The sequence below is a fragment of the Panthera uncia genome, chromosome D4, assembly GCF_023721935.1.
Source record: "Panthera uncia isolate 11264 chromosome D4, Puncia_PCG_1.0, whole genome shotgun sequence".
Lineage (NCBI taxonomy): Eukaryota > Metazoa > Chordata > Mammalia > Carnivora > Felidae > Panthera > Panthera uncia.
In genome coordinates, this window is record NC_064807.1 from 89,563,591 (window position 1) to 89,589,273 (window position 25,683).

A 25,683-nucleotide genomic window follows, 5' to 3' on the forward strand; every position below is an offset into this window, starting at 1 on the left:
GGATCCGGCCCCAGGTCGGCCTGCACCCTTGGTGGGGCCGGCAGGCCAGCTGGCCTCAGCCGCCCTGGGGGCCAAGGTGGGTGGGAGCCGCCTGGCAGGGCGCCCAGGAATGTGGGGGTCCCTGGGGCTCCTGCTTTGTCTGTCTGTGTGGCCTGTGCTGTGTCTTCCTGACTCGGGCCCCGTCTGCATCTGCCTGTCTGCACCTCTGTCTGAATTCGGAGCCGTCTGTGAGTCTGTGTCTCATCGGCTCATCACTTTGGGTGTGTACAGATCTGCCTTTCTGTCTGCCTATCCGTCCGGAGTCTGGGTTCCCATCCCAGCTTTGCCCCTGCCCACACTGCTGCCCTGGGGGTGAGCACAGCCAGGGCAGAGGGGTGGCGGGGCCGAAGGAGGTCACTCTTAGGGGCTCCTCGGAGTTAACTGTGGACTGAGGTCAGGCGCCACCAGCCGCGTGCACGTACAGGGGTGCAGCCCCTCGCTCCCCACGTACCAACTGCTCAGATCTTGAGTCTGAAAATCCCGTGTCAATTCTCACACGTTCCTGGAGGGGAAAAAACGGGCCCAGATTCCAGCAAGTCTTTGGCAAGGGTTATCAAAAACTTGAGAAACGTGCACACCGTGAAACCCTTCCTTGCACATTCCTGTCGTCTCAAGAAGTAGGAAATAGTGCAAATGCCCACCCATGGAATGTGCTGTGCAAGCGGGGCTTCCCCCACACTGCGGAGTGCGGTGCGGCTACGAAAAGGAGCCAGGCTCGGGAGGGGTCCCTGGGGACGTTCGGAGTGACCGGGGAGCATGTGGTACATGCAGTGACAGACCGCTAGGTGAAGCAGGGGAAGGTACAGAAAGTCTATACAGAGTGCCATTTTAGCTTCAGAGAAGGGAGGAAGGGTCTATTTCCTTATATTTTTGGAAAGAGAGGCAGTGGGGAGCGCCTGGGTGGCTCCGTCGGTTGAGGTCCAGCTGGCTCAGGTCATGATCTCATGGCTCATGCGTTCAAGCCCCGTGTCGGGCTCTGTGCTGACGGCTGGGGGCCTGGAGCCTGCTTTGGATTCTGGGTCTCCCTCTCTCTCTGCCCCCCCCCCCCCCCGCTCACACACACTCTTTCTCTCTCAAAGATAAACATGGAAGGAAGGAAGGAAGGAAGGAAGGAAGGAAGGAAGGAAGGAAGGAAGAGAAGGAGGCAATGGGGAGATAAATCCAGAACCAAGTAAAATTGTTCCCTCTGGGGCAGCCGGGGAGTGACAGCAAGTGAGACCCCTGAATGTACCTGGTTTTATGCTTTTGACTTTGGAACCGAATGTTTTCTACAATTAAAATGCAAAATTAAACCAATTTTTTAAAAAGGGAAGAACTAACTGGAATGAATGAACCTGAGTATCAAGTGGATAGAAAAACCATACTAAGAATTATTTCAAGTGACTTTGAAATAGTCTTGTTACTATCCACTCCTGAGGGGGTAAGAACAAAAAGAGAACAAATAAATATGTTCTGTTCAGTGGACATGTTAGTAAAAATATTGGTACCGTTATTTTTTTTTTTTAACGTTTATTTATTTTTGAGACAGAGAGAGAGCATGAACGGGGGAGGGGCAGAGAGAGGGAGACACAGAATCCGAAACAGGCTCCAGGCTCTGAGCTGTCGGCACAGAGCCCGACGCGGGGCTTGAACCCACTGACCGTGAGATCATGACTTGAGCCGAAGTCGGCCGCTTAACCGACTGAGCCACCCAGGTGCCCCTGGTACTGTTATTTTTAAGTTATTATATATAACAGGGAAAAACTAATAAGGAATAAAGTCAATAGAAACTTACGTTTTATTTTTCTCTTCCTAAAAAAAAAAAAAAAAGTATTCCCTAGTTGGGACACCTTGTACCTAAAAGCAAAATGTCGGGGCACCTGGGTGGCTCAGCCAGTTAAGCGACCGGCTTTGGTTCAGGTCATGATCTCACGGTTCGTGGGTTCGAGCCCCGCGTCGGGCTCCGTGCTGACAGCTCAGAGCCTGGAGCCTGCTTCGGATTCTGTGTCTCCCTCTCTCTCTGCCCCTCCCCAACGTGTGCTCTGTCTCTCTCTCGCTTTCAAACATAAATAAACATTTAAAAAAAAAATGTAAAGCAAATTGCCATCAAGGATTAGTGGGGGTCCCATCAAAATAACACAGGAGCCATTGTGGAGGGACCTCCAACCCCACAGTCCCAATGGGATCATTTGAACATTAAAATGTGGACTGAACTACATTAAATATATAAAAGTCAGTGAGATCACAGTGATACTAGAAAACCACCGCAAACCTCTTGGGGGTACCCCCCTCTTCTGAAAATTGATACAGAGCTGAGCACCTGTGCCTTTCCTCTGCACGCTGTATTTTCAGGATAACTACGTAGGTACTAGGGAAAGTTCTTCAGAGAAGGACCAGGGCTAGTCAATGCAGGAGAGACCGTACTGCTTGCAAAGCCACTCTTTGCGGCCCCCTAATTAAATAATGGATCTAGGACACAATCCCCAAGGGCTGGTAAGTCGATCAGGTGGAGGGCCAGCGGGGGAACGGACGGCAGCTGGACCCACCAGCCGTTGATCTCAACATGGCGGCAGGCAGAACAGAGTCACAGCCCCCGACGGTGACCCGGTAGGAAGCCAGTTTAGAAGACAAAACAGCGCCAGAGTGTTCGAAGCCACTCGAGGAAACCCAGCCAGCTCTAGTACATGGAAAATTCTGTGAAGATAAACGACCCAGTTTCTTCTATAAACAACACCGGCGGGGTGCGTAGGGCGAGAGAGGAGGGAACAGAACTGTTCTAGAGTCAAAAGAGCCAAATGTAACTGGGTCCTGATTTGAACAAAGCAACTGTAAAAAGACATTTTGGAGCTGAGTGAAGGAAGCTGAACACAGACAGGGCATTTATGGTTTTGATTTTTGTTTTTTTCAGTCTTCATCTGTCAGCTTTTGCACTGAAGGATTTATGAGTAAACTGACACGCTCCGGGATTTCCTTTAATACGCTCAATCGCCCCCCCCACACACACACACACTGCCCCCCCTGCAAAAGAAAATGAGGGATGGCCAGTCGAGGCAGGGGTGTCCGAGCCAGCGACTACTGGCCTGTGGGAGGTGATCGTCAGGCACGCGGGAACTTTGCAAGCCAGATGTTAAACCCCTGAAACAGGCCGTCGCGAGGACGGACATCGCAAGAGCCTACGAGGCAGGATGCTTTTTTTCTGGAACCGGTTTCTCAGCACCCGGATGGAGGGAAAAGCTAACAGAAACACGGCTGGTGACACGTGCTCGTTCTCTCTGCCTTTGTGTGACATTTTCCAGGATGAAGAGTTTACAAAGGGCCTGTCCCTCGGCCTAGAAATCCCCCTTCTAGGAACTTCTCCCGAACAAGTAATCGCAGCCGGCCGTGTAGCTGAAATGGCTCCCATCACTTAGCTGCAAAAACACTTACTAAAACATCCACTTAAAGTATTTTTTTTTAATGTAAACAACCTAAATATCAAAAAAAAACAAAAAAAAAGGGTTGGTTTTCAGTCATGAAAGACGACAAAAGTTCTGGAGACGGGTTGCACAGAGGCGTTGAGTATTTACCGCCACCGAACCCGCACACTTAAAAACGGTCGTGGTGGTGAACTTCACGTTATGTGTGTTTTACCACAACCGGACGGGTTGTGTCAGACGACGGGACGTGGCTAGAAGCGATGTCGCGGAAGGAAATTTAATGATCTGGAAAAATAAGGACGATCTTGTTCGGTTACAAAACCATATGTTCAGCTTGACTGTGTTTGGGTGAATTTAGAAATGCGTGAGCTTGGGAGAGCCAGCCTGGAAGGGCGCCATTCCCTGAAAGCGTGCTACGCTCAGTGCCGAAATCTTCACGGGAGCCCCGCGAGCCGGGCTGGGGCGTCCTGTTAGCATCGCCCTCTCCAGACGTGGGACGCAGGGCCCGGAGACGGAGGGGCAGGGCCGGCCTGCCCTGCACCGCGGCCCAGCCCCGGCCCCGGCCCCTGCCCCTGCCTCCTGCGCACATGCCCCGGGGGATTCTATTTTCCCCTCTGGGCCAGTCTCCTCGACTTTCTAAACCAGAAGGGGTGGCTCTTGCAAGGAGGAAGCAGTGATGCGGGGAAACCTGGTGATGTGTGTTGCAGGCTGTTGATGGAGAAGGGGGCGGATGACAGCCGGGACAGTGGTCATCACTGGGGGCATCTTGGCGACTGTGATTCTGCTCTGTATCATCGCTGTTCTGTGCTACTGCCGGCTCCAGGTACCCCCGGGGGCGCTGAGGGAGGCGCGAGGAGGGCTGGGGCCCCGCCAGAGGGGAAGGGGCAGGTCCTGCTGGAGAAAGTGCCCAGCAGACCGCCCCGGCCTGGGTCCCACCTGCCAGGGTTCACCCCTCCCAGGGCTTCCCAAACCCCCCCCCCCGCAGGGCGAGGCCGAGGAGGCTCAGGGAGGGGAAGGGACTTGGCCGACGGCGCACGCAGCTGCCATGCGGGAGAGCAGCAGGAGTGGGCGTCTGGGCCTCGCTTCTGGCCCCCTGGGCTCTCCCTTCCCTACCCACACCGGACGGCCCTCCGAGTGCCCCCCAACCCCGAGGGCAGGCCCAGATGCACAGCACAGCGCCCATCTTCAGGCTGCCTGGCCCTCCTGGGCCTCGGTTTCCCCGCCCGCACAGCTTGCCGTGGGGACCGGCGGGGCGTCTGGCCGCATGCGTGCGTGCATGCGTGCGCGCGCACGCGAGGGCGGGCGGGCCGCGGGTCACCAGCCCTCTGCCCGCAGTACTACTGCTGCAAGGAAGAGTCGGAGGAGGACGAGGAGGAGCCTGACTTCGCCGTGCACGCGAACCCGCCTCCGCTGCCCTGCGGCCGCAGCCTGGTGCTCACCAACGGGCCGGCGCTCTACCCGGCCGCCTCCACCTCCTTCAGCCAGAAGAGCCCGCAGGCCCGCACCCTCTGCCGCAGCTGCTCCCACTACGAGCCGCCCGCCTTCTTCCTGCAGGAGCCCGAGGACGAGGACGTGCGCAACGGCGGCGAGCGCGTGGCCTACCAGAGCGTCAGCCAGGAGGACGCCGAGCCGCCGCCGGGGGCCTTCGGGGGCCTGCAGGCGCTCAACCCCAACCGCCTCTCGGCCATGCGGGAGGCCTTCTCCCGGAGCCGCAGCATCAGCACCGACGTCTGAGCAGCCCCGCCCGCCCGACGGGCCCCCAGACCATGGTGGGGTCCCCGGGGCGCGTCAGCCTGGCCCCGGGCCGGGACCGGGGCCCCGCCCAGCCCTCCGCGCCTCCCTGCCCCCACGGGGGCCGGTCGGGGAGCTCCGCGGCTCGCTGCAGGGATAGGGCCCAGTGAGCACGAGGTGGCCGCCGGGGGTAGGGGGTGCGGGGCCTGGGGCTCCCAGGCGGGCGGGCACAGGTGAGCTCCCAGGTGTCAGTCCGCAGGGCAAGGCAGGGCTCTGGGGCCTCGACGCCAGGCTCCGGACGCTGAAGCTGCCGTCCAGCAGAGCTGCAGGGGGAAAGTGGCCTCCACCTCAGCCCCAGCAACTTGGCCGTCGCTGGCCGTGAGGCCGGGCCTGACCCCACCCCCCGGCACCCCCCACCCCCCACCAACCCCAGCCCGCCGCCCCGAGCCTCAGCCGCGATGCCACTGGCCCGGTAGCACAAGCCCTCCCTGGCTATTGCAGACCACGTATTAAGTCCCAGAACGGCGCGGGGGGTGGGGAGCACCCCCCCCCCCCCGCGCGCCCTCCCGCTCACACGCACATCCTTGGCTTCCGGTGCCAAGCGGCGGAGACGCTCTTTGGGCTGGCCTTCCTGCAGATGTCCCGGAAGTTTCAGGGGCAACCAGGCCCTCGGGATTCACAGCCCCAACTGGCTTTTTGGTGAAAGAGGGAGGCACAGAGGGTAGAGGAGGCCACGGGCCAACCACCTGCTGTGGGAGCACCCGCACTGAAACAGGCACCCCGTTCCGAAGTCCAGGTGTGGTGGGGTGCACAGGGCAGGGAGCAGGACCTAACAGACCCACTTTCCCCCCATGAGGCCTGCGACAGGCCCTCCCACCCGCTGGGCCTCAGCATCCAGAGCCCTTCGAGCTCTGGTCCCAGGGGAGACCGACCCGAACTCTCCCAGCCGCCCCGTTTCTCAGGAGGATCGGGGAGCAGGGCCCCGGATCCCGCTCTCGCTCCACGTCCGACCTCAACTGAGCCCACTCTCCGCCAAGCTCCCAGCAGGGCTGAGGTCTCCCTGGGAGCCCCTCTCTAGCGCCCTCCCTCTGCTGGGGAAGTGATGCTCAGTGGTCACCCCAGGGAAGTGACCAGGGGCACGGGGAACGCAGCTCCCCCACCGGCCAGGGGCGAGATCTCCTCCTGCACAGCAGGGCCCCAGAGGCAGGGTAGCTGCTGTCTGCCAGGCTCCTCGGCGAAGCCACCTTCCTAAAAGACAGAGCAGCCTTTGAGGGCCCCTGAGCCGAGGACAGCCGGAGCACCTGCCTCTTGCTGAATGCCCCAGAGTCGTCCGGACGTGAGCAGCGTTAGGGAGGGCTTACTGTTTTCAGCTTTCTCTCTTACTTTCTCCTTCCGTTCACCTCCAGCCTCAGTTGGGACACGCTAATGGAATCCACCCCCAGCTTCCCTGCAGCCCAAGCTCTCCTCCTCTGTGGAACCCCATGAGTTTGTTTTGCGCATCTGCTTGGGGGGTGGGCTGGGGTGGGGGGCGAGCACCAGGAGGCGGCACTTCCTGTGGCTGTTCTGTTCCGGTTTCCTGTTTCCTTCCCTGGTCTCTGTCCTCTGTGTCGATTCATAGATCCACTTAAAATGAGGTGAACACCCATCCCTGTGAGTTCATGCAGCTGCACCGTGGGGACCCGCGGGGGGCTGCGTGCTCCCCGAGGAAAGAGAAAGCCAATAAAACTCCTCTCCAGCACCGCCACCGCCACCGCCTTCGGTCTGCCTGCAATTCCAAGCCAGCCCGAACCTCTGCCCGGGACTTTCCGGGAGGGGACCCCGTCCTGCCCAGTGCCAGGCGGGGTCTGCCTTTCCTCTCCCATCTGGGGGCCTGGGTCTAGGCACGCCACGTCTAGGGTGCCGTGTCTGTCTGCCAAGTCCGGGAGCCGCTGGCCTAAACTCTGAGCTCCTGGAGAGCGGGGTGGGGGTGACTGGCTGAGTCACCTGGGACCAGTGTCTGATGGCCTCTGGGCCCGTGTTGGCCATCAGCACGGGGGGGTGATAACGACGCCCGCTTCAGGGGCTCTTGGGAGGTTCGTGAAGCAGGGCTGATAGAGCACTGGAGGCAGAGCCTGGCACACAGGAAGTGCCGAGTGTGGTCCGAAAGGAGGACCGGGGGCAAGGGTGACCACAGGGCACAGCAGCAGGGTGCATCGGGGAGGGCCCAGACCCCTGGATTACTGTGACTCACCTCTCCTGGGGCTGGGGACCTCACGCAAGCCCATCCCAGGGCCTCAGTGACCTTCATCACTGAGCAGCACCCTCAATGCTGCCCTGAGCGCTGGGTGCCGGGCCCTGCTCTGGCAGCCACCTGCTGCCCTGCTACGTGTCCCCGAAGAAGACGATCCCCGTGGCACCCTCAGCCCATGGCAGTCTTGCTTCCCGAGCTGGGCGGACACCCTGGTCCTCCTCCCCCCGCCCCCAGCTGAGGCCAGAGCAGGTTTTCAGCATCTTCCCCATCCCCACCCTCTCCCTGGAGACTCCGTGCTGGCTGCTTCCCCTTCTTTCATGCTGGAGAACCACTCCTGCTGCTGGACCAGCCTAAACACCACCTCCCCCAGGAAGCCCTCCAGTGGCCCCGCACACCCCCCACCCAAGTCCAGATTAACTAGCCCTTCTAGGAGGTTCAGGAACAGTAACGATGGATGATATTTCCTGAGCTCCCAATCTGGGGCCCACCCCCGCCCCTGCCTCATTTCCTGTTTTTCCCCTAGACATCTCAAGGCCAGCCTTTTCTCCCAAGGCTCAGGTCGTACAATTCCTCCAGCCCCCCAGCCCCCTCCCTAGGTTCCACTTCGGTCAGTAGGTGGGAGACCGGCTCGGTTCTGAGAACACATCCAGGTCCCGATGCCTCCTGACCCCCGTCACCCCTGCAGGCACCCCACCTCTGCTTCCCCGACCGTCCCCTCCTCAGGGAGGCACCGCTGCTCGGTCCTAGGCCCCGAGCCCGGTCCCGGACCCAGGCCTCAGCCGGTCTTCCCGGACTCGAGGGCGGGACAGCCTGGCTCCCGGAGCCCGACGGCCACCACACACCTCCTGCCAGAGCCACTGGGAGCCCACGATGCCGCCATAAATACGACCACTTTATTAACATACAGGAGCACTGGCTGACGACCATATCCTAGTGTGCCGTGAGAAAGAGTGCCTCCTCCCGGGGCGTAAAGTGCAGCGGGTCCCTCCGTGCGTGAGAGCTTCATAGAACGAGGCAAGTGGATGCTACTTGCGAGATACAATTCCTCTGGAAGGGGCACACCCGAACAGGATCCGGGTCCGAGGCGGCACCTGGATCTCCCCGCCGCCCCAGCCCCGGTCCTCGACCCCACGGCCCTGGAGGGAGAGAGGACATTCCCAGGCCCCTTGGGTGGAGCTGGGGGCTGGCCCGTGGGACCCACAAACACGACCGTCCTTGCAGCCCTAAGACACCTTCCCGGGCAGGGGCAGGGGCCCGGGGCGCGCTCGTGGGGGCGGGGGGGGCTCTCCTTCCCCAGGGGAGAGCAGAGGCTCAGTGTCACGTCTTCACAGCCCGGGTGCCCTGCGGGAAGGGTGTCCGCAGAGGGGCCCCAGTGGCTGGGGGGCCCCCAGGGCCGAGCGCTCGGGTCTCTGGGGGGCGGCGGGGGTGGCTAGGAGTGAGGAGGTCTGCAGGAGCGGCAGCACGCCTTGCTGTAGTACCAGTGGCCACAGAGGTTCACCTTGATGGCCAGGGCACAGTTGGTGCCTGGCTGGTCCTGGCAGCTGTCATCTGGGGAAGGGACACGGCGGGGGGGGGGGGGGGGGGGGAGGGCATCACCGGTGGCCAAGGGGTGGAAACTCGACAGGACCCCCCGGCCCCACCACCTCGGGGGTGGCCCCCGCTGGCAGCACCCGTGGATAGGTGGCCCCTACGTGCCCGTTTCCAGGGGCAATGGGCCTCCCACCCGCGTCGGGCCCTCCAGCCCTGCTACTCTGCCACCCCTGCCCCCAGCCCTCCCCAGGACGCCACGCTATCCCCCCGAGGGGTCTGATCTGCGCACAGCAAGGGTGATGCCCAGGGCCAGGGTTTGGAGGAGTCCTTGACCTCACCCCCCTGGAGGCCCGAACCTTCCCAGGAGGCCCACAGGGGTCCCCTCTACAGAACTCTAGCACCCCCGCCCCTCCTCCAGGCGCCGAGGCCCCACCTCAGGCCCGGCCACCCCCGCCTCCCATGTGCCCGGCTCAGGCTGAGTCACCCTGGACTCCCGGTCCCCACCCGGTCGGCCCCACCTCCTGAAGCCAGATACAGGTGTTGGTGTGGCTCCTGGGGACCCCCGGCCCCAGTCAGGCCTCACCTGCCGCCCTCCCCACCCTCACCTCCCAGCCGGGTTCCACCATCCCAGGAGGAGCCTCCGCCCCCCGCCAGGCCTCGGTGTCCGTAGCCGCTCGGTCTTCCTGGTCCCCTTGGCCCCTGGCTCTGCCCGCCTTGTCGGCCCCCCGCCTCCTCACCTGGGGGCTCCGTGGGGCAGGGCAGCAGGTCACAGGCCTGCCTGCCGACAGGCTTCACCAGCGGGTCGCAGCCACGGACGATGTCAGTCCCCTGGTAGCACTTGACGTCCCGCATCCGCACGCCCACCCCGCAGGTCTTGGTGCACTGATGGGAGAGACAGCATGGCCGGAGCCCCCACCTGGCCGCGGAGGGTTCCGGCCCCAAGGAGGGGCGACGGCACCCCTCCCACCAGGCTGCCGGGTCCCATCCCCACCCAGGGCCGCGCAGCTCCAGCAGGTGCCCAGGGAAGGGGCGGCCCCTCCCCTCCCCACTGTCACCGGGTGCGTCGCTTTCAGCCTCCCCGGGGCCTGTGAGACGGACCCTCAGGACACACGGGGCCGTGGCAGAGGGAGAGCGCTGGTTTCCCTCTCCAGTGAAAAACTGTGTTGCCGGCCAATTAAACCTATCTTCCAAAGCCACACTCCCGCCTGAGGCTCCCTCGTCCAGATGTTCCCCTTGGAAAACCCCGCTGAGCTACCCAAGCACCAGGGACATCTGCTGACCCCGGCTGCCCCATCGTCTTCTTGCCAAGATCCTGCAGGCGGTGGCTCCCTCTTGCCACCCCCCTCCACCGTGGGTGACCCCACGTCACCCAGGCGCCTCTGGGACCTGAGCCCTGGGTCCCTGAGGCGGGGTAGGGGTGGGAGGCCCCGGCCCTGGACCCACCCTCCCATTTAACTGAGTAAGACTTAACGGGGGACCACCCACCCGCTCCCAGCATGGGGGGCTGGCCCAGTCTGGAGGCAAGAGGCGGCCAGCTTGGCACGGAGCACACAGGACCATCGACCGCGGGCGGCCGCTCCGAGGAGCCTCTGTGTGCCCCCGGAGGGGACCCTCCGGCCCTGGGGAGCGGGTAGAACAGCTGGGAGGAATGAGCTCTTACTGAGCCCGTATCCCAGGGAGGGGCAGCCACAGGGACAGAACGCCAGAGCTCCACACACCCACCGTGGTCCACCTGTGCCGGTCACCCCCCCCCCCCACCCACCCTCCGTCATCAGCGCAATACGGGTGTCCCTATCCCAATGCCCTCAGGCTGTTTGGGGGGCAGGGTCTGCTCCCTCTCTGTGGCTCTCCCCCCTTCCAGGGCTCGGCACCCAGCACCCAGCCCAGCACCTGCACCCGGTAGCTCCTGGCCCCCATCTTCTGAGGCAGGAAGTACCTTCCAAAGCGCCGTGCTGGCGTGGCTCCTGGGGGCCTGGAGCCCCAGGCGAACTTCACCGGCCTCTCGGCCCCACCTGACGTCCTCCCCCACTCCCTGCCGGGCTCTGCCCCCAGACATGACTCACTCTGCTCCCCGTAGCCACTAGACCCTCCTGGCCCCTCCAGAAACCTATTCTTTATCCTTCAGGCGCTGGCTCTGCCCACGCCTCCTCTGGAAGCCCCCGCCCCGCCCCCAGTCTCCCTCCTTCTCCCCGGTGGGTCCTTTTGTGGATGACACAGAATGGGGAAATGTGTGTTTTCGCTCTTGAACGAGCCTGGGTGCCAGTAGGCCCCATCTAGGACGAGGTTTGCATCCAGATACCACCTTGAGTCTCTCTGCTGAGATCCCTGAGCCCAGGTGGGGGCGGGGGGTGCAGAGGTCCTGGCCCATCACCCTCTGAGTCGGGGCAACACTCACGGAATCCCCAGACTCACCCCTGTCTTACCGACTCTAAGAATCTTCACCTTGAACTCTAAGGTTTGGGGATGTGCCTTCCACCATCCAAGACCATGGAAGCCTCGCGTGCGTGTGTCTGAGACAACACCACGGTGCAACGTACAGGGCTCCCCACCGCCTGTGACACCCCTGCGTCATCCCCCTCAGTGCTCAGAGCTGGCCCATGAGGACACCGAGGCCACAGGCACCAGAGACCCCGGAGCACACAGCCTGGCCACGGCGACAGAGGCCCCGGGGCTCCTGTTCTCTACCCCCTCCCCGCTCAGTGATGCTCAAAGACCACTCTGGGCCTCCCCCTCCGCCACCTCTTGAAAACTGATGGCATCACCAGGTGGAGAGGGCACGAGGGGCATGGGGGTGGGGGCACGGGTACTAAGGACACACGGAGGAGACAACAGAGGCGGGGGTGGGGAGCGTCTGGGGCAGGGCTCGAGGTACCGAGGTGGGACCAGGACTCAGGTTCCGGCCTCACGTGGCCCCGAGGGGCCAGCCGGGCGCTCACCTCTGACCAGGGGCTGGTGTACCACTTGAAGCAGGGTCTCTCGAAGCACGTGCTCTCCTCAGGGGGCTTCTTGGCCAGCCCGCACTCGGGGCCGCTGCGCGTCTGTGGCCTCCCGTTGGCCAGCTCCATGCACAACACCAGCCTTTTCTTCACACCTCGGCCGCAGGTGGTGTTACACTGAGACCGGGGGACAGACGGGGCCGGGTCAGAGGCCAGAGGCCAGGAGGACCAGGACACCGTGCACGTGACTCCGCGACTCCGGGGATATGGCTCGGTCAGTAACGATGGGGTGAAAACGTTTAGGTCAATGGCAGATTGGCTGAGAACTCTTTGGTCGATAACCCTTTGGCCCCAAACACATTTGATCAAAAGCCGTTTCACGGAAAACCATCTGTTTGGAAACACAACGGTTCGTGACAATTTGTCCCAAGACGGCTCGGCTAATGGTGATCTACCTGAAGCAACTGGCTGAGAACGACCCGTCTGAAAAGGCAAGTTGGTGACTGTGACCGGCGGGGGTGGGGGGGGCAGACGAGGTGGTCATGAGAACGAACGTCTGCCCAAGACCCAGGGGCCAAGAGTCTGTGAGGCCCGAGTGCCCCCGGCCCCCGTTTTCCATAAAGTGGGGGCTGGGAGAGGGCCGAGGACACAAGACCAATTCTGCATCATCAGGTACTTGCCTATTTAGATCTGGCAGGTGTTAAGGGTTTTTCTTACCTTTTTGGCTTTTTCCATTTCAAATTAAGTTTCAGTGAATTGTGCCATCATATTTTGCAGTTAATTCCTCGTTTGGCCAATCCGCCAACCTGGCCACTTGGCTCTCAGCCCAGAGCCCTCCCAGGCAGACGGGAGCCCTGCTGCGGCTGGGGGCACTCACCCGCTCCCAGTCCTGGGCCAGCCAGTGGGCGGGGCAGTTCTTGTCCCCACAGGGATGGATGGCCAGTGGCTTGCTCTCCATCTGGCACTGAGACTCGGGCACCACCCGGCCGTCACTGGTCTTGCAGTACACGTGTCGGATCATTCGGCCCTGCCCGCAGCTCCCGCTGCACTGCAGGGGGGAAGGGGGGGCGGGGAGGGGGGGTTAGGGGCGGAAACCCTCTCCCAGTGCACCCCCCTCCCCTGCTGTCACTCCCAGAGAGGACCGGCTCCCCAGGCGGTGTGGGGGAGGGAGCGGCTGCCATGGCAACCACTTTTTAAATAACATTTTCTGTTCTAATTACAGAAATATTACGCGCTCGGTGGAAAACAGACACACAAAAGCACACCTAAAATACCTAAAAAGGTCATCTGTGCGCCCAGCACCGGGGCGGGGGGGGGGGGGGGGGGGGAGGGCTGGTGAGCACAGCCGAGAGACAGACGGACACACAGACACACGGGGAGGTCATAAAAAGGGACCCCGAAGTCGCCACTCGGTTTTGGATACAGGCTATGACTCCTCACGTGACCGGGAGAACGGCTGGTTCGCCGATCTAACCCTACATCCCTCCCTCTAGAACGGCGGGGGCGTGAGGCGGCCCCGCGGCCACTGGGCACCGGCCACCCCTCCGCGTGCCCCCCTCCCCCCACGGCCCTCCCCTCACCGGGCCCCAGTCGGAGACAGTCCACTGGCGGTCGCAGGGGGGGCCTGTGCAGTCCTTCTCCCCCACGGGCCTGGTGTTGGGGTCACACAGCTTCTCGTCTTCCGAGCAGCGGATGTCCCTGGTCACCACGCTGCGCTCCCCGCACTTGGCCGTGCACTGTGAGCGGGCGGGCGAGGGCGGGGTCAGGACTGCGCAGCCCGCGCGCACGGGCCCGAGCGCCCGGCCGCGCATGCGCTCACCTCCGACCACTCGGACATCTCCCACTGGGGCCCGCAGGCCGGGTTGCGGCACGTCTTGCGCTCCTCGGGCCGCACGGCCTCGGCCGCCTCGCACAGGTCGCTGTACACGGAGCTGTCGAAGCCGGGGGACAGCATCTTCCAGCAGCGCACGATGCGGAACTGGTAGCCCTCGCCGCAGGTGCGGGAGCACTCGCTCCAGCTGCTGGTCTCCCACCTGCCTCGGGAGGGGCCGGCTTTCAGAGACCCCCACCTTCCTTCCGGGACCCCATGCAACCCCACGCCCGACCCCGAGAATGCACGTCTTCACCCACGTCCAAAATCACGCGGGGCCAAGCCAGCCAGGGAGCTGGTGAGGCCCCCTGGGGGGGGAAGCTGCTGTCTAGGTGACCCTGAGCGCCCCCCCCCCCCACCGGGAGACACCCGAGGAGGGGTGCCGATGCCCTGCTGGTGCCCCGAGTGTGTGCTTGGCCCGCCTGCCTAGGAACCCGTGTGGCCTCCACCTGCTCCCACCTCCAGGCGGGACACCTGGCTTTCCAGTCACTTCAAGAGCCACGTCCTGGCCTTGCTCCCTTGCCCACGCTGTTCCTTCCTCCCAAAGTGCCCCCCTCCTTCCTTCTCCTACTTTGGGATCATGCCTCAGCGTCCCAGAGCCTGTGCAGTACCCCCCCCCACACACACACACACACAAAGGGGGCTCCCAGGGGAAGGACAGGCCCCAAGAACCACACAACCAGCTTCTCAGAAGGGAGCAAATGTGCAGGGAGCCAGAAGAGTAGAACCGTGTAGCCTCCTCCTCCTCCCCACCCGCCCCCCCAGTCCGGGGACCCTGCGTCAGCTCCCACCGTGGTCATGACTTGGAAAAGGACATGCTTAGGGCTCAGTTTCTGTCAGTTTCTGACTGTTTGCGAAGCGGGACAGGAGGCCGGGGTGGGGACCAGAAAGACAGGGCCTCCCCCCACATCCCAGGGACAGCCAGGCGGCTTGGAATTTCGGGAATAACCATTTTGGTTTATAAGACTCCTGTGTGCCTGGGGGTGGGGGCCAATGATGAGTGATGCACAGGGTGGCTCCAGGATCTGCAGTGGGAGACGTTGGCTGAAATTCGGCAGCCACGTGTGGCCCGTGGCAGACAGCCTGGCAGGCACCCCCACCCCACAGGTCCTGAGGCCCTGCCCACCACAGCGCCCACGGAAGGAGCAGGATGCTAGCCAGCTCCCGTCGCTCCCCTGGGCAGAGTCGAAGCAGAGCCCCAGCTGCCCCCCGCAGTGCCCGGGGCGCTGGGTGGCAGGTACCTGGGCTGGCACTCCCTCCCCGCGCAGAACTCCTGGACGGGCTCAGGACGGGTCAGAGCGTCACAGTAGCTGTCATCCACCTCGATGCCATCATAGCGAACGCACATGGCGTAGGTCGACATGACTCCTGGTTCAGGACAAGGGGAGAGCCTGTGAGTCACAAGCGAACCCCTTGGGGACCAGCAGATGGGCCATGTGACCATGGGCAAGGCAGCTACCTCTCAGAGCTTCCTGGTTTAAACTGAGGATAACGACAGTAACCAGCTTACCGAACAGTGGCAGAGCCCAGTGAGGACAGTTTGTGGATCTGAAGTCTCTCCCTGCCCACACGTCTCAGGGTCTGACTTCTCTCTGCACCCCCACCTCCACACCCACCCCTATGGGTAAATAGGAGGGTGGGTAGGTGGGTGGGTGGGTGGATGGTTACATGGATGGATGGATAGATGGGTGGGCAGGTTATGGGTGGATGGCTGGCTGGATGGTTGGATGGATGGACAGACGGACGGACGGATGGATGGATGGAGAGTTTGGTGGGTAGATGGAAACATGGATAGATGGGTGGGTGGGTGGGTAGATGGATGGGTATGTTTGAAAACTAACCATCCGAGCCCTTGCCAGCACCCCCAGATGTTATATTAGATCTTCAGACCCTCCCTGCTCTCCTGTGGCATGTCTCAGTCCTTATCCAACTCTCTCCAACTTTCTTTAATCTCCACTCTGTGTGTTTATCTTCCTTGCCTCCCCGGTACTCTATAAATCCCATCAGGGGGATGATGTGTAAAGGGCCAGCCCTCACCCAATGTTGTTAATTCCCTGACCCCACTCCCATCTTCTACCCCTCTGGTCTTTCTACGCATGTCCCTGCACCCCTGCACCCCTGCATCTGGCACTGTGTTGGCACATGGCCAAATCCACTGAACAGTGGGTGGGTCCCTGCCAAGGAGGCAGGATGACTCAGGGAGACTTGTTAGCATCAGTGAAGGCCCACGTGGAGTTAGGGTTTGTTGTTGCTGGTGTGTGTGTGTGTGTGTGTGTGTGTGTGTGTGTGCGCACGTGTGTGTGTGAGGGGGGGAGGTACCCAGCCTCCCTGAATGATGGAGATAATGGAACCCTCTTCAACGGGGCTGCCAGTGCCCCAGGAGGAAATCAATTTCCCCATTGATGGAGAGCCCCAGCCACCTCACTCTCCCTTTCTGGCAGCGTGTGTCTGTAAGCTCCCACCTCCCCAAGCCCCAGCCGGGATGGAACGGAACCGCCCGGGAAGCAGCCCTACGTGGGGATTTTTTTCTTCTTTCCATAAAGGACTCCTCCGTGCCAGCACTGGGCTGTGTCGTCTTTAGCCCTCTCTGAGGGGAGGCTGCCTTCCTGGCCAGGTCTGCTTGGAATGTTCCAGGCCTCCAGAGACACCAGCTCTGGGGCCCAGGGAGGTCCAGGGCTGGGGACTCACAGACCCTCGCCAAATGCCCGACTGTCCGTTCAGTCCTCACCGTTGAGCGGAAACACGGCAGGTCCTGATCAAAAGAGACTGGGGTTCAAGACCCAGCTCAGTCTCTCCCTCGTCAAGGCGGGGTCACGTGAACACTATCAGAGTCTCCAGGCCTCGGCTTGGTCATCCTCAAGTTGGGAACCTCCCCGAGATGCTGGGAGAGTCAAGGTAGCAATCTTCTTCATGACATCGGTCTCGGACACAGTGCTTTTGAAACCTTATACACGAGGCCTTCCCTTTAAGCAAAAGCGAGCAAGGGGGCGCCTGGCGGGGGAGGGGGGGCTCAGTCGGTCAAGCGTCCGACTCTGACTCAGGTCACGATCTCATAGCTTATGAGTTCAAGCCCCGCGTCGGGCTCTGTGCTATCAGCTCCGAGCCTGGGGCCTGCTTCCAATTCTGTGTCTGCCTCTCCCCTGCTCACACTCTGTCTCTGTCTCTCTCTCAAATAGAAATAAACATTAATTTAAAAAACAACAACAACAACAACAACAAGCAGGGCACCCCAGGGCACAAAACACAGATCGGCGTGTTGCACCAGCAGAGGACCAGGCTCAGGGTCCGCCGGCCCCGCCCCCCCCCCAGCCCACCCCCCAGAAGTGCCAAGGGACGGTCTGAAACCACAGCTGGGCTCAAGCTCAGGCTAAGAGTCCACATTCCCTGTATTTCTGCTGCCCCAAAGAGCATTTTGAAAGAAAGGGACTCTGTAACGGAGCTAGCTCGGGAGGCAGGAGATCTGCTGTGACGGCCCTTCGCAGCCAAGCACAGGGTGCCCAGGGACCCCTGCTGTGCGCAGAGGACACTCAAGGACGTCAGCACAGACACCACGAGCCCCAGCGGGTTTGTAACCTCACCACCACCCCGTCTGGCCTCGGCACTCCTCTGCCAAATGGGATTTTGAGAGTAGTTGCCACAGTCACGAGCTTTGACTCCGACAGAGCCTACGGGAGGTGGTGGCGGGGGGCCATTCGGCAGGGCCCCGACTCCGCCTTTTTGGCCGGGTGCCACCGGACCCGGCTCGGTGCCTTGGCGGCGATGGGGAGCTCACCCTCTATCGGGGCCGTTCACTCCACTCCTGGACAGCCTCCTCTAAAGCAGAGCTTTTTCCATAGCAGAGCCCAAATCTGTCTTTCCCACTTCCTTCCTTCTTTCACCCTACTGTGCCCCTTGGGCCACGTGAGACAAATTCAGCCTGTCCCCCCACCCCCCGCCTGGTCACTCTGTAGGTGACAAGGAGGGGTGCCGTGTCCTCCCTGGGGGCTGTCTCCCCCCCCCCCCCCACCCCGGGGCCAGGCATCAGCCCCTCACCACCACCTCAGGCGATGTCACCTCCCCAGGCAGCCCTATGTCTGGGAGGGAACGGAGATGCTCCGAGGCTGTGCTCCGTGACAATTCCAGCTCTCGCTGCGTCCCCGGAGGCTGTGCGGCTCTCAGTCAGAACCGGTCCGTGCGCTGCTGACAGCCTCCGGCAAGGCAGACTCCCCCAGCGCCCCACCGTGCCCAGCCCTGGGAGGGGGCTCCCGCGGCTCACTCTCAAGACCAGCGGCCTGGCACCTGCGCTTTGGCCGCGACAGCTCACTTCTCCTCTCCCTCCTATCCTCACGACCGCCGTGGCGGAGGGGCCCGTGCCATCTTACGGGTAGGAAAGTGAGGCTCAGACAGACCAAGCAACCTGCCGAGCGCACGTGGCACGGTGGGCCAGGTGGTGCCACTCCCGCGCTCACCGCACGGCCAGCAAAGCCGGCCTTGTGCCCTCCAAACTCTGCGTGCCCCGAACCCTGCTCGGGAGGGTCTTCAATAGCAGGGGGGGCCCCGGCTCCCTAACCGACAGCGAGTTCCGGGGTGAGCAGGACGTAAGGACCCGGGGTCCGTTCTGAGCCCTGCAGGGCGGGCTCCCCAGCCGCTCCCTCGGGCATCTCCTCAGGTGCCGAGCAGGACCGCAGGAGGCGCGATCAAGCCCAGACTCCCGGCTGTCCAGGGTCCGCCAGGGGTTCGCCTCATCCTGGTCACTGGCCAGAGACGCCAGGGGCCAGTTTGGGGGGGGGGGCGGGGGGAGGGTAGGGGGCATCATGCAGTTTCAGGGGCAGCCCCAGGTGCTGACCAAACCCAAACAAGCTGCTCCGGGCACAGGCAAGGTGGCACTCGGGGTCTCCCCACAACCTTTGCCACAGGGGCTGGTCCTGGGTCTGACATCTGAGCTTGCAGCCGGCCCCAGCGGAGGGAACCCAGGTCCCCAGCGGCTGCGGCCAGCATCCGAAGGTGCGGGTGGCCAGCCCCGTGGGCGGACAGACGTGGGTTCCAATCCCAGCTCGGCACCTACTGACCACTAACCACGTGTGTCTGTCTCTCTGTCTGGGCACCACCGGGGGAGGGGGGTCTCTGTTCCCCTCTACCTGCCCAGGTCCTAGACAAGGTCCTAGCATCTGTTCCAGTCCTTCGTGGGTCTGTTTCCCTTCCTAGGTTGCTGTAAACAAAAGCAAAATCCTCCCCACTTGAGACGTCGTAGTTTTAACCAAAGGGACGTTCGCTCTCACAAGATACCATACAAACAACAGTGAAGGGGGGGGGGTGGTGGCACCCGTACCCCCCCCCCTCCGGGGTCCTTCCCACGGTCCCACACGCCGTGAGCATGAGGACACCAACCCCTGTGACCTCATGCCACCTCCCGGATCAGGAAACTACTAGACAAGCTCCCTGTGGGCAGTTCGGGGCCCCTGGTGAGTGCGCGGGCCCCGCAGAGCCAGGCCCGCTGCGGAGGGGACGCTGAGCAGGTGGCTCCGGCCAGCAGCCGAGACTGGTACCTGTGGTGCAGGTGGCACTGCAGGGCTCGTGGGACGAGAGCTTCCACCGGTACATGTCCGCTGGGCTCACGCCTTGCTTGCGCGCCTTGGGCCTGGTCCTGGAAGGGAGAAGCGGAGAAGGGCACGGGCGCTCACCGAGGGCTGCGGGCACGGGCTCTTGGGGAGCAGCGCGCCTGCCCCGGCCCCGGGGGGAGTCCCCACCATCAGGGTCAGCCCACCCACTGTCTAGAGCAGAGGACGGGAGGGGGCATCGCGGGGAGGCACGCTTTGGGACAGAACAGACGTTCGCCTTTCTCCCGCCTGGACGGGCGAGAGTCCGAGGCGGGCACTGGAGCTGCTGAAGGTCCTTCCGGGTGGGGGGTGAGCTCGGGGCCCCCCAGCATTGCCTCTGTGCCCTGCACGCACGCACGCCGCCTGCTAGCGCAGGCAGGCGACTCCTTCTCTCCGCTCCCCCAGGAGGGACCGCAGACGGCACCTTCTATGCCGAGAACCTGCCAGGACTCCCCTTGAGGCCTCCCTCAGCCCGACTCTGCTTGAACGGGGACACTGGCCATTCAGCCTCCAAGTGTCAAAACAGAAAAGCTCAGTGGCAGACAAGGGAGTGGCCGGTCCCCTCCAGACGCCTCTGCCCAGGTCTGTGATGGCTGCCGGTGCGGGGAAGGCGAGCTGGGCCCGCGCCAGCAACCAGCTATGATTCTTGGCCGGAGCGTGGGCGGCTGAAGCCAACTATTGTTAGGACCGTTTGCTTCTTTGAACCAGTCGGTGTGCTGGGGCCCAGCCTCGGTATCCAACATGCAGGCCGGGTTTGGACTCAGCAGGGGAGGAGGGAAGGGTCCTCCCAGATCCCCAGCCTCTGCTCTGAGATGCAGCCTCTCCCCCCACAACCCGAAGCCCTGCGACCTGCAGACGGAGACGCGGGGCGATGGCCCGGCTGACGGGACACCATTCGAGGCCCCGGCATCCCTCTTGCACCGGGCGCCGCCCCAGTGCCCGGCGAGGGGCCGGCTGGAGACCACCGGAGCTGACGCCCTTTCACAAGGCTTCCCTGTGGGCTCGTGCGCACGGGTCCCTCCCCGGGGACCTCGTGCCACCTCGGTGGTCGGGCTTAATGAATGCTGCAGGGCATCCATTCCGAAGGGCCTTCCAGTCCATTCTACGATCCAGACGTTGGTTTGGATCCCACTGGGAGCTCGCTCCGCGTCTGGGCTTCACAAGTGGACGAGCTCGGAGGTTTACTTCTGTAGGAACGTTTGTTGCCCCGAAGGTGCAACTTGCTCTAAACCAGGAGATGCTCCGCCCACAGCCTTAGGTACCGAGTCTACTGATGGGGCTACACAACCCAGGGAGCCGGAGGGCTGGGAGGGGCGGAGGAGGAGAAAGCAGGGGGCGGAGGGAGCAGGCCATGAGCTGGTGGCCGGTTTCAGGGCCACTCACAGCTGCTGAGCCCCTCACCTGCTGGCTTCTCAACCAGGAGACAGCCCTTCCCTTTCACAGATTTCTGGGGGGAGGGGAAGGTCCCCCTCCCACCTCCTGAAGAAGGAGAAAAAAAATCTTAAATGCCGTTTCCCCACCCACTCAAGACCTTGTCATCTCGGAGCAAAGGCCCCGTAGAAACCCCCAGGGAGCACCCAGCTCCCCTGAGCAAGCCCTCCCAGAAGCCTGATTCAGGAAACACGACTCTTGCTGGTTGGGTCCCCTACCCCCGCCGTCCTTCCGACGACGACGACGACGACGACGGCTGTCAATTCTCCCCAAGAACAGAGATGAGAAGGTCCCAGCCGGGCCCCACCGCCCCACCCACGGGGGAACTGCGGTAATTACACGCTCCTCAGCCAGCAGGCCGCGTGACTCATCCTGGACTCGGGAGAGAGCGGCCTGGTTCAAAATAACCCTCCGGGTTTTAAGCACAAAAGGTATTTCTGGAGGGGCTGCCCACACATCACTCTTACACGGGCACACGTCAGGCCCAGCAAAGCCCCTCCTGAAAAACCCTGCTCGTGTTTGCACAACAACGGAACGCCTAACCGTTCTGTGCTTGCAAGTGGCCAGCGCCCCAGGAGAGAAACACCCACAGAGTCGCCCGAACCACCAGCCCCTCGCCCGCCTCCTTGTGGAAGGAAGAGAGCGCCCCTGTGCGCCACACTCAGGGCTCCGGGCCCAGACAACGCGGGCCGGAGAGTCCCTGCCAGGACGACTCCGAGGGCCCCGGAGAGAGACCCTGCGTCTCTGTGTCTCGCACGCTGGCTCCCAACGTCTGCTTCTGGTGACCGGGGGGCCTCCCTTGATTGTTTGAGGCTGTTCTGAGATGAAAATAACCTTTCCTTTCTGAGCTGCCCCTTTGATTTCGGCCTCTGTCGAGCAGACGCGACTTCCTGTGTTTGGACAACGCGCCGTGCGCGGTGGCTATTTTGGCCTGGTGGTTTCCCCGCGGCCTCCCTCAGCCCTTTATCTCAAAAGACCATCTTTGGTCTCAGCTCTCCAGCATCCTTTGATGGCAGCCGGCTGGAGGCGCCGCCCCGTCACCGCGTCGGGACTTTCCGAGTGCGGACGACCCAGCGTATCGATTTCTGCAGTGGGCCCCAGCGGGGCTGAGGAGTGGGCTACGATTCAGCCGGGGTGGGGCAGGAGAGACTCTTGGAACTGGGGCCTGAGGACCCGAAGGTCGTGCCTGATCTGGCCCCGGGGGTCCTCGGCTGCCCGGCTGGCGGGCCCTCACTCAGGGACGCGGACGGGAGTCTGAGTCACCGGGGAAGTGCAGGGCACAGTCGGGACGGCGCCCCGGGTCTCCCGAGCTCTCTCCAGGCCGCAGGCTGCATTAGAGCAGCAGGGCCCCTGTGTCACCCCCACAGACCCCTTGAGAGGGGGACACTGAGTGTCAGACCTGCCAGCCGACTTTCTTCAGCCCCTGGGAGGCCCGGCCCCGCCCTGGAGGCTCACTGCACGACTGGGGTTTCCATTGTCGCGTCCTCCCCGGTGCCTCTGCGTGGGATAGACTGCAACCCTCTGGGCACAGCCCAGGAGCTGAAAGCAGCCCAGGTTGGTTAGACGCGGGAACTGGGCTGGGAGCCTCAGTCACCGGCCACCACGAACCCCACTCTCGGACTCAGACCTGCGCCTGGTAGCGAAGCCTGTCACCCCTCTCAGCCGCTGGGTCCCACGTGCCCCCCAGACCCACACCCTGCAGACTTTCGGGCCCCTGGTCAGGTGAGCAGACCGCCCTGGGGGGAGAAGAGCGGCCACAGAAGCTTCCAGAGCTTTATTCCGTCCAAATTTGCAAACAAGAATTCCACCCAGAGCCTGTCAAAGGTAACCAGATGTGCCCCGTGAGCCCAATGCCCGGCGGTCCCTGCAGCTGGGGGGGGGGGGGGAGGGGGCCTCAGAAAAGAGCCTGAGAAAAGGGGCGGGCACTTTCATGGGCTGTGGGAGGCCCACCTCGCAGCTCTTGTCCCCTGGGCGAGGGTGAGAGGGTCACCCGGACCGCATCACCTTATGAGTGGACCCCCAGGGTCCCAAGGAGACCCACCTCTGCATCCTCAGCCCTGGCCAGGGCTCCATTCGTGTTGGTGTCTAAAGCCAAGGGGTTTGGGTTGGTCTTCAGAAAACAAAAGCAAACCCACTGAGTCCTTCCCTCCTCCGGCCCCCACCCACCTCGGGTGGCTGCTGAGCCCGGCTCGCTCTACTTGAAGCAGCCTCACTGCCCCCTGAGCCTCTGGGGAACGGTGCAGGGACACTCCAGGGTGGCCATGATCAGCCTAAGGGACCTGTCACCAGGGACTGTCTCCTGGTAGGGGTGGTGGCAGGACTGGGGCCACCCTGCTCCCAGCCGTTAACCCAGGGTCAGACATGACCGTCCAGATGTCCCCAGGGAACTGCCTAGGCGTCCCCAACTGTTATTGTCCAGCTGACCCCGGGTGTAACTGTCCAGGCACCCCCAGCTATCATTGTCCAGGTGTCCCCAGCTGTAACTGTCCAGCTGTCCCAGGTGTAGCTGCCCAGGCATCCCCGGCTGTAACTGTCCACGAGTCCCCAGCTATCATTGTCCAGGTGTGGCTGACAAGGTGTCCCCAGGTGTGACTGTCCAGGCATCCCCAGGTGCATCCCAGGCTCTGGGGGCCTGGCCCAGGTAGACAGACTCTCACTGGACCCGTCCTAGAGGCAGCACCAGCCCCCGAAGCAGAAGGCCTCATTCCCAGTGCCGGCTCCGGGGTCTGGCCCCCGGCTGAGGACCCCACGGGACCCTTCCCCATCTCCTCTCGGGCTGCAGTGAAGGTTGATGCCGAGCCACTCCACATCCAGGGAGCTGCCCGACGGCCACGTGTGCGACGACCGTCCGGACGGAGAAGCCAGGCCTTCGGGCTCCGTGACCCTCTCTGAGTCCCCGTAACTGCCCTGACGCTAAGGGCGGTTGTGACGGGTGTTCCCGTGCTTACGGGTGCCCAGCCCGAGCTTGGCCCACAGTGAGCACTCACAATTGTCGGCCTCCCCCTCCCCCGGAAGCGGCGTCACGGCCGCACGTGGGCACTCAGCACCGCTGTAACCCGTGGGCCAAACTTGCGGGAAAGACTCGCTACGACCCAGGCCTCTGCCCTGCTCGGATCCAGGGGTCGGGGAGCCCGGCCACGAGTGACTGTCTCCCGTTTGCCCCCGGGGTCTGGCCTCACCTGCCAGGACCCGCCCCGGCTCCCCCGACAGCAGAGCAAGGACCTACCTGGCCTTGTGAGTCCTGTTCCCGGCCACGGCGGGGAGGCTGGCACTGGCGTTGGGGAACGGGGCCTCGGAGGAGGTGTTAGTCACTCTGTCACTGCTCAGCTCCAGGTAGGACCCATTGAGCAGGTAAGTGCCGGCTCCCTCGTTGTCCTCGTAGTCCACGTAGAGGCTGTCAGCCGGGGAGCTCCTCGGGGCGCCCTGCACAAAGATGCTGTTGCCAGTGTCATTGAAGGGGAGCTCCCTGGAGTCGGAGCCGGTGCCCAGGAGCCGGTCGGAGATGGCATTGGCAGAGAGGAGCTGCTGAGAGGGGAGACGCGCGTCCATCTCTGGGTCATCCTTGTCCCCCGCGAGAGCCGTCCCGGTGGCATTGCCGTCTACGAGGGAGACAGGTGGCTCACTCTCAAGTGCTCCCTTGTGTGGGCGCAAGGGCCGCCCGTGGGGGCGGGGTGGGGGGGCCGGTGGGGCTCGCAGCGAACACCTGAACCGAGAGGCTCCCGGAGGCAGTGAGAGCACACAGATCACCAAGCGGAGGTGTGCGAGCCGGCCTGCACAGCCTCTTGTAGGGGAACCTGCAGGGGATGAAGCAGGGTCCCCCTCGGGGCGCCCGGGGGGCTCTGGCGGTTAAGCGTCGACTCTTGGTTTCGGCTCAGGTCATGAGCTCACGGTTTGTGAGTTTGAGCCCCGTGTCGGGCTCTGTGCCGACGGCGTGGAGCCTGCTTGGGATTCTCTCTCCCTCTCTCTCTGCCCCTCCCCTGCTCGCTCTCTATCCTCCCCCCCCCTCCCCAAAATATATAAATAAATTGGGTCCTCCTCAAAATTCGCACCTGCCCTGAACCTCAGAACGTGAGCTTATTTGAAACGGGACCCTCACAAAAGTGGCTAAGGATGGAGGGACGGGTCATCATGGATCTAGGGTGGGCCCTGTTTCCAATGGCTGCTGTCCTTAGAAGAAGAGAAGACACACACGCACAGAGAAGGCGTGTGACCACGGAGGCAGAGGCCGGAGGGACACGGCCCTGAGCGCAGGAGCGCCTGAGGCCTGCAGAAACCGGGAGAAGCGAGAAGGACCGCCCCCACCTCCTGGAGCCTCCAGAGCGAGTGTCAGACCTGCTGATGTCTTGGTTTTGGACTTCTGGCCTCCAGAACTGGGAGAGAACGAATTTCTATTTGTCGTGAGCCCCCCGGTTTGGGGTGATTTGTTACAGCTGTCCTGGGGGATTAATACAACCTCAAAAATGTCTTCTACTAGAAGGTTCTCAGGGTCTCAAAAACTGGAGTGTCAGCCCAGGCAGTCCTGGTGACCGGTGCATGGCCCTCAGGAACACGTCCAAATTGCAGGTATGGATCTCGGGGACCCCGACGCACCCCTGCATCTCAGGGACGCTGATGCAGCCCTGCATCTCAGGGACCCTGACGCACCCTTGCATCTCGGGGACCCTGACGCACCCCTGCGTCTCGGGGACGCTGACGCACCCCTGCATCTCAGGGACCCTGACGCACCCCTGCATCTCTGGGGACCCTCACGCACCCCTGCGTCTCTGGGGACCCTCACGCACCCCTGCATCTCGGGGACGCTGACGCACCCCTGCATCTCAGGGACCCTGACGCACCCCTGCGTCTCTGGGGACCCTCACGCACCCCTGCGTCTCTGGGGACCCTCACGCACCCCTGCATCTCGGGGACGCTGACGCACCCCTGCATCTCAGGGACCCTGACGCAC

General features: G+C 62.7%; 2 protein-coding genes across 3 annotated transcripts in view; one reads left to right on the top strand and one right to left on the bottom strand.

Annotated features, from left to right (window-relative positions):
* Window positions 1–4,152: 4,152 nt before the first annotated feature.
* FAM163B (family with sequence similarity 163 member B) lies at window positions 4,153–5,587 on the top strand. The gene is made up of 2 exons (XM_049631095.1): window positions 4,153–4,257; window positions 4,770–5,587. The coding sequence occupies exons 1-2, from the start codon at window positions 4,165–4,167 to the stop codon at window positions 5,166–5,168; spliced, it is 492 nt and encodes a 163-aa protein (XP_049487052.1). The 5' UTR covers window positions 4,153–4,164; the 3' UTR covers window positions 5,169–5,587.
* Window positions 5,588–8,211: 2,624 nt separating this feature from the next.
* ADAMTSL2 (ADAMTS like 2) overlaps window positions 8,212–25,683 on the bottom strand; it is a 37,942-nt gene continuing 20,470 nt past the window's right edge. Inside the window, exons 8-16 of one of the 2 annotated variants that reach the window (XM_049631083.1) lie at window positions 23,965–24,337; window positions 19,257–19,354; window positions 14,973–15,099; window positions 13,681–13,894; window positions 13,442–13,597; window positions 12,739–12,909; window positions 11,862–12,038; window positions 9,663–9,807; window positions 8,212–8,531 (exon numbers count right to left, since the gene is read on the bottom strand). In XM_049631083.1, the coding sequence (XP_049487040.1) occupies window positions 8,398–8,531; window positions 9,663–9,807; window positions 11,862–12,038; window positions 12,739–12,909; window positions 13,442–13,597; window positions 13,681–13,894; window positions 14,973–15,099; window positions 19,257–19,354; window positions 23,965–24,337 (1,595 nt within the window). In that variant the 3' untranslated portion in view covers window positions 8,212–8,397. Of the gene's footprint in view, window positions 8,944–9,662; window positions 9,808–11,861; window positions 12,039–12,738; window positions 12,910–13,441; window positions 13,598–13,680; window positions 13,895–14,972; window positions 15,100–19,256; window positions 19,355–23,964; window positions 24,338–25,683 lie in introns of both variants that reach the window. The other variant, XM_049631087.1, reaches the window with a different exon arrangement.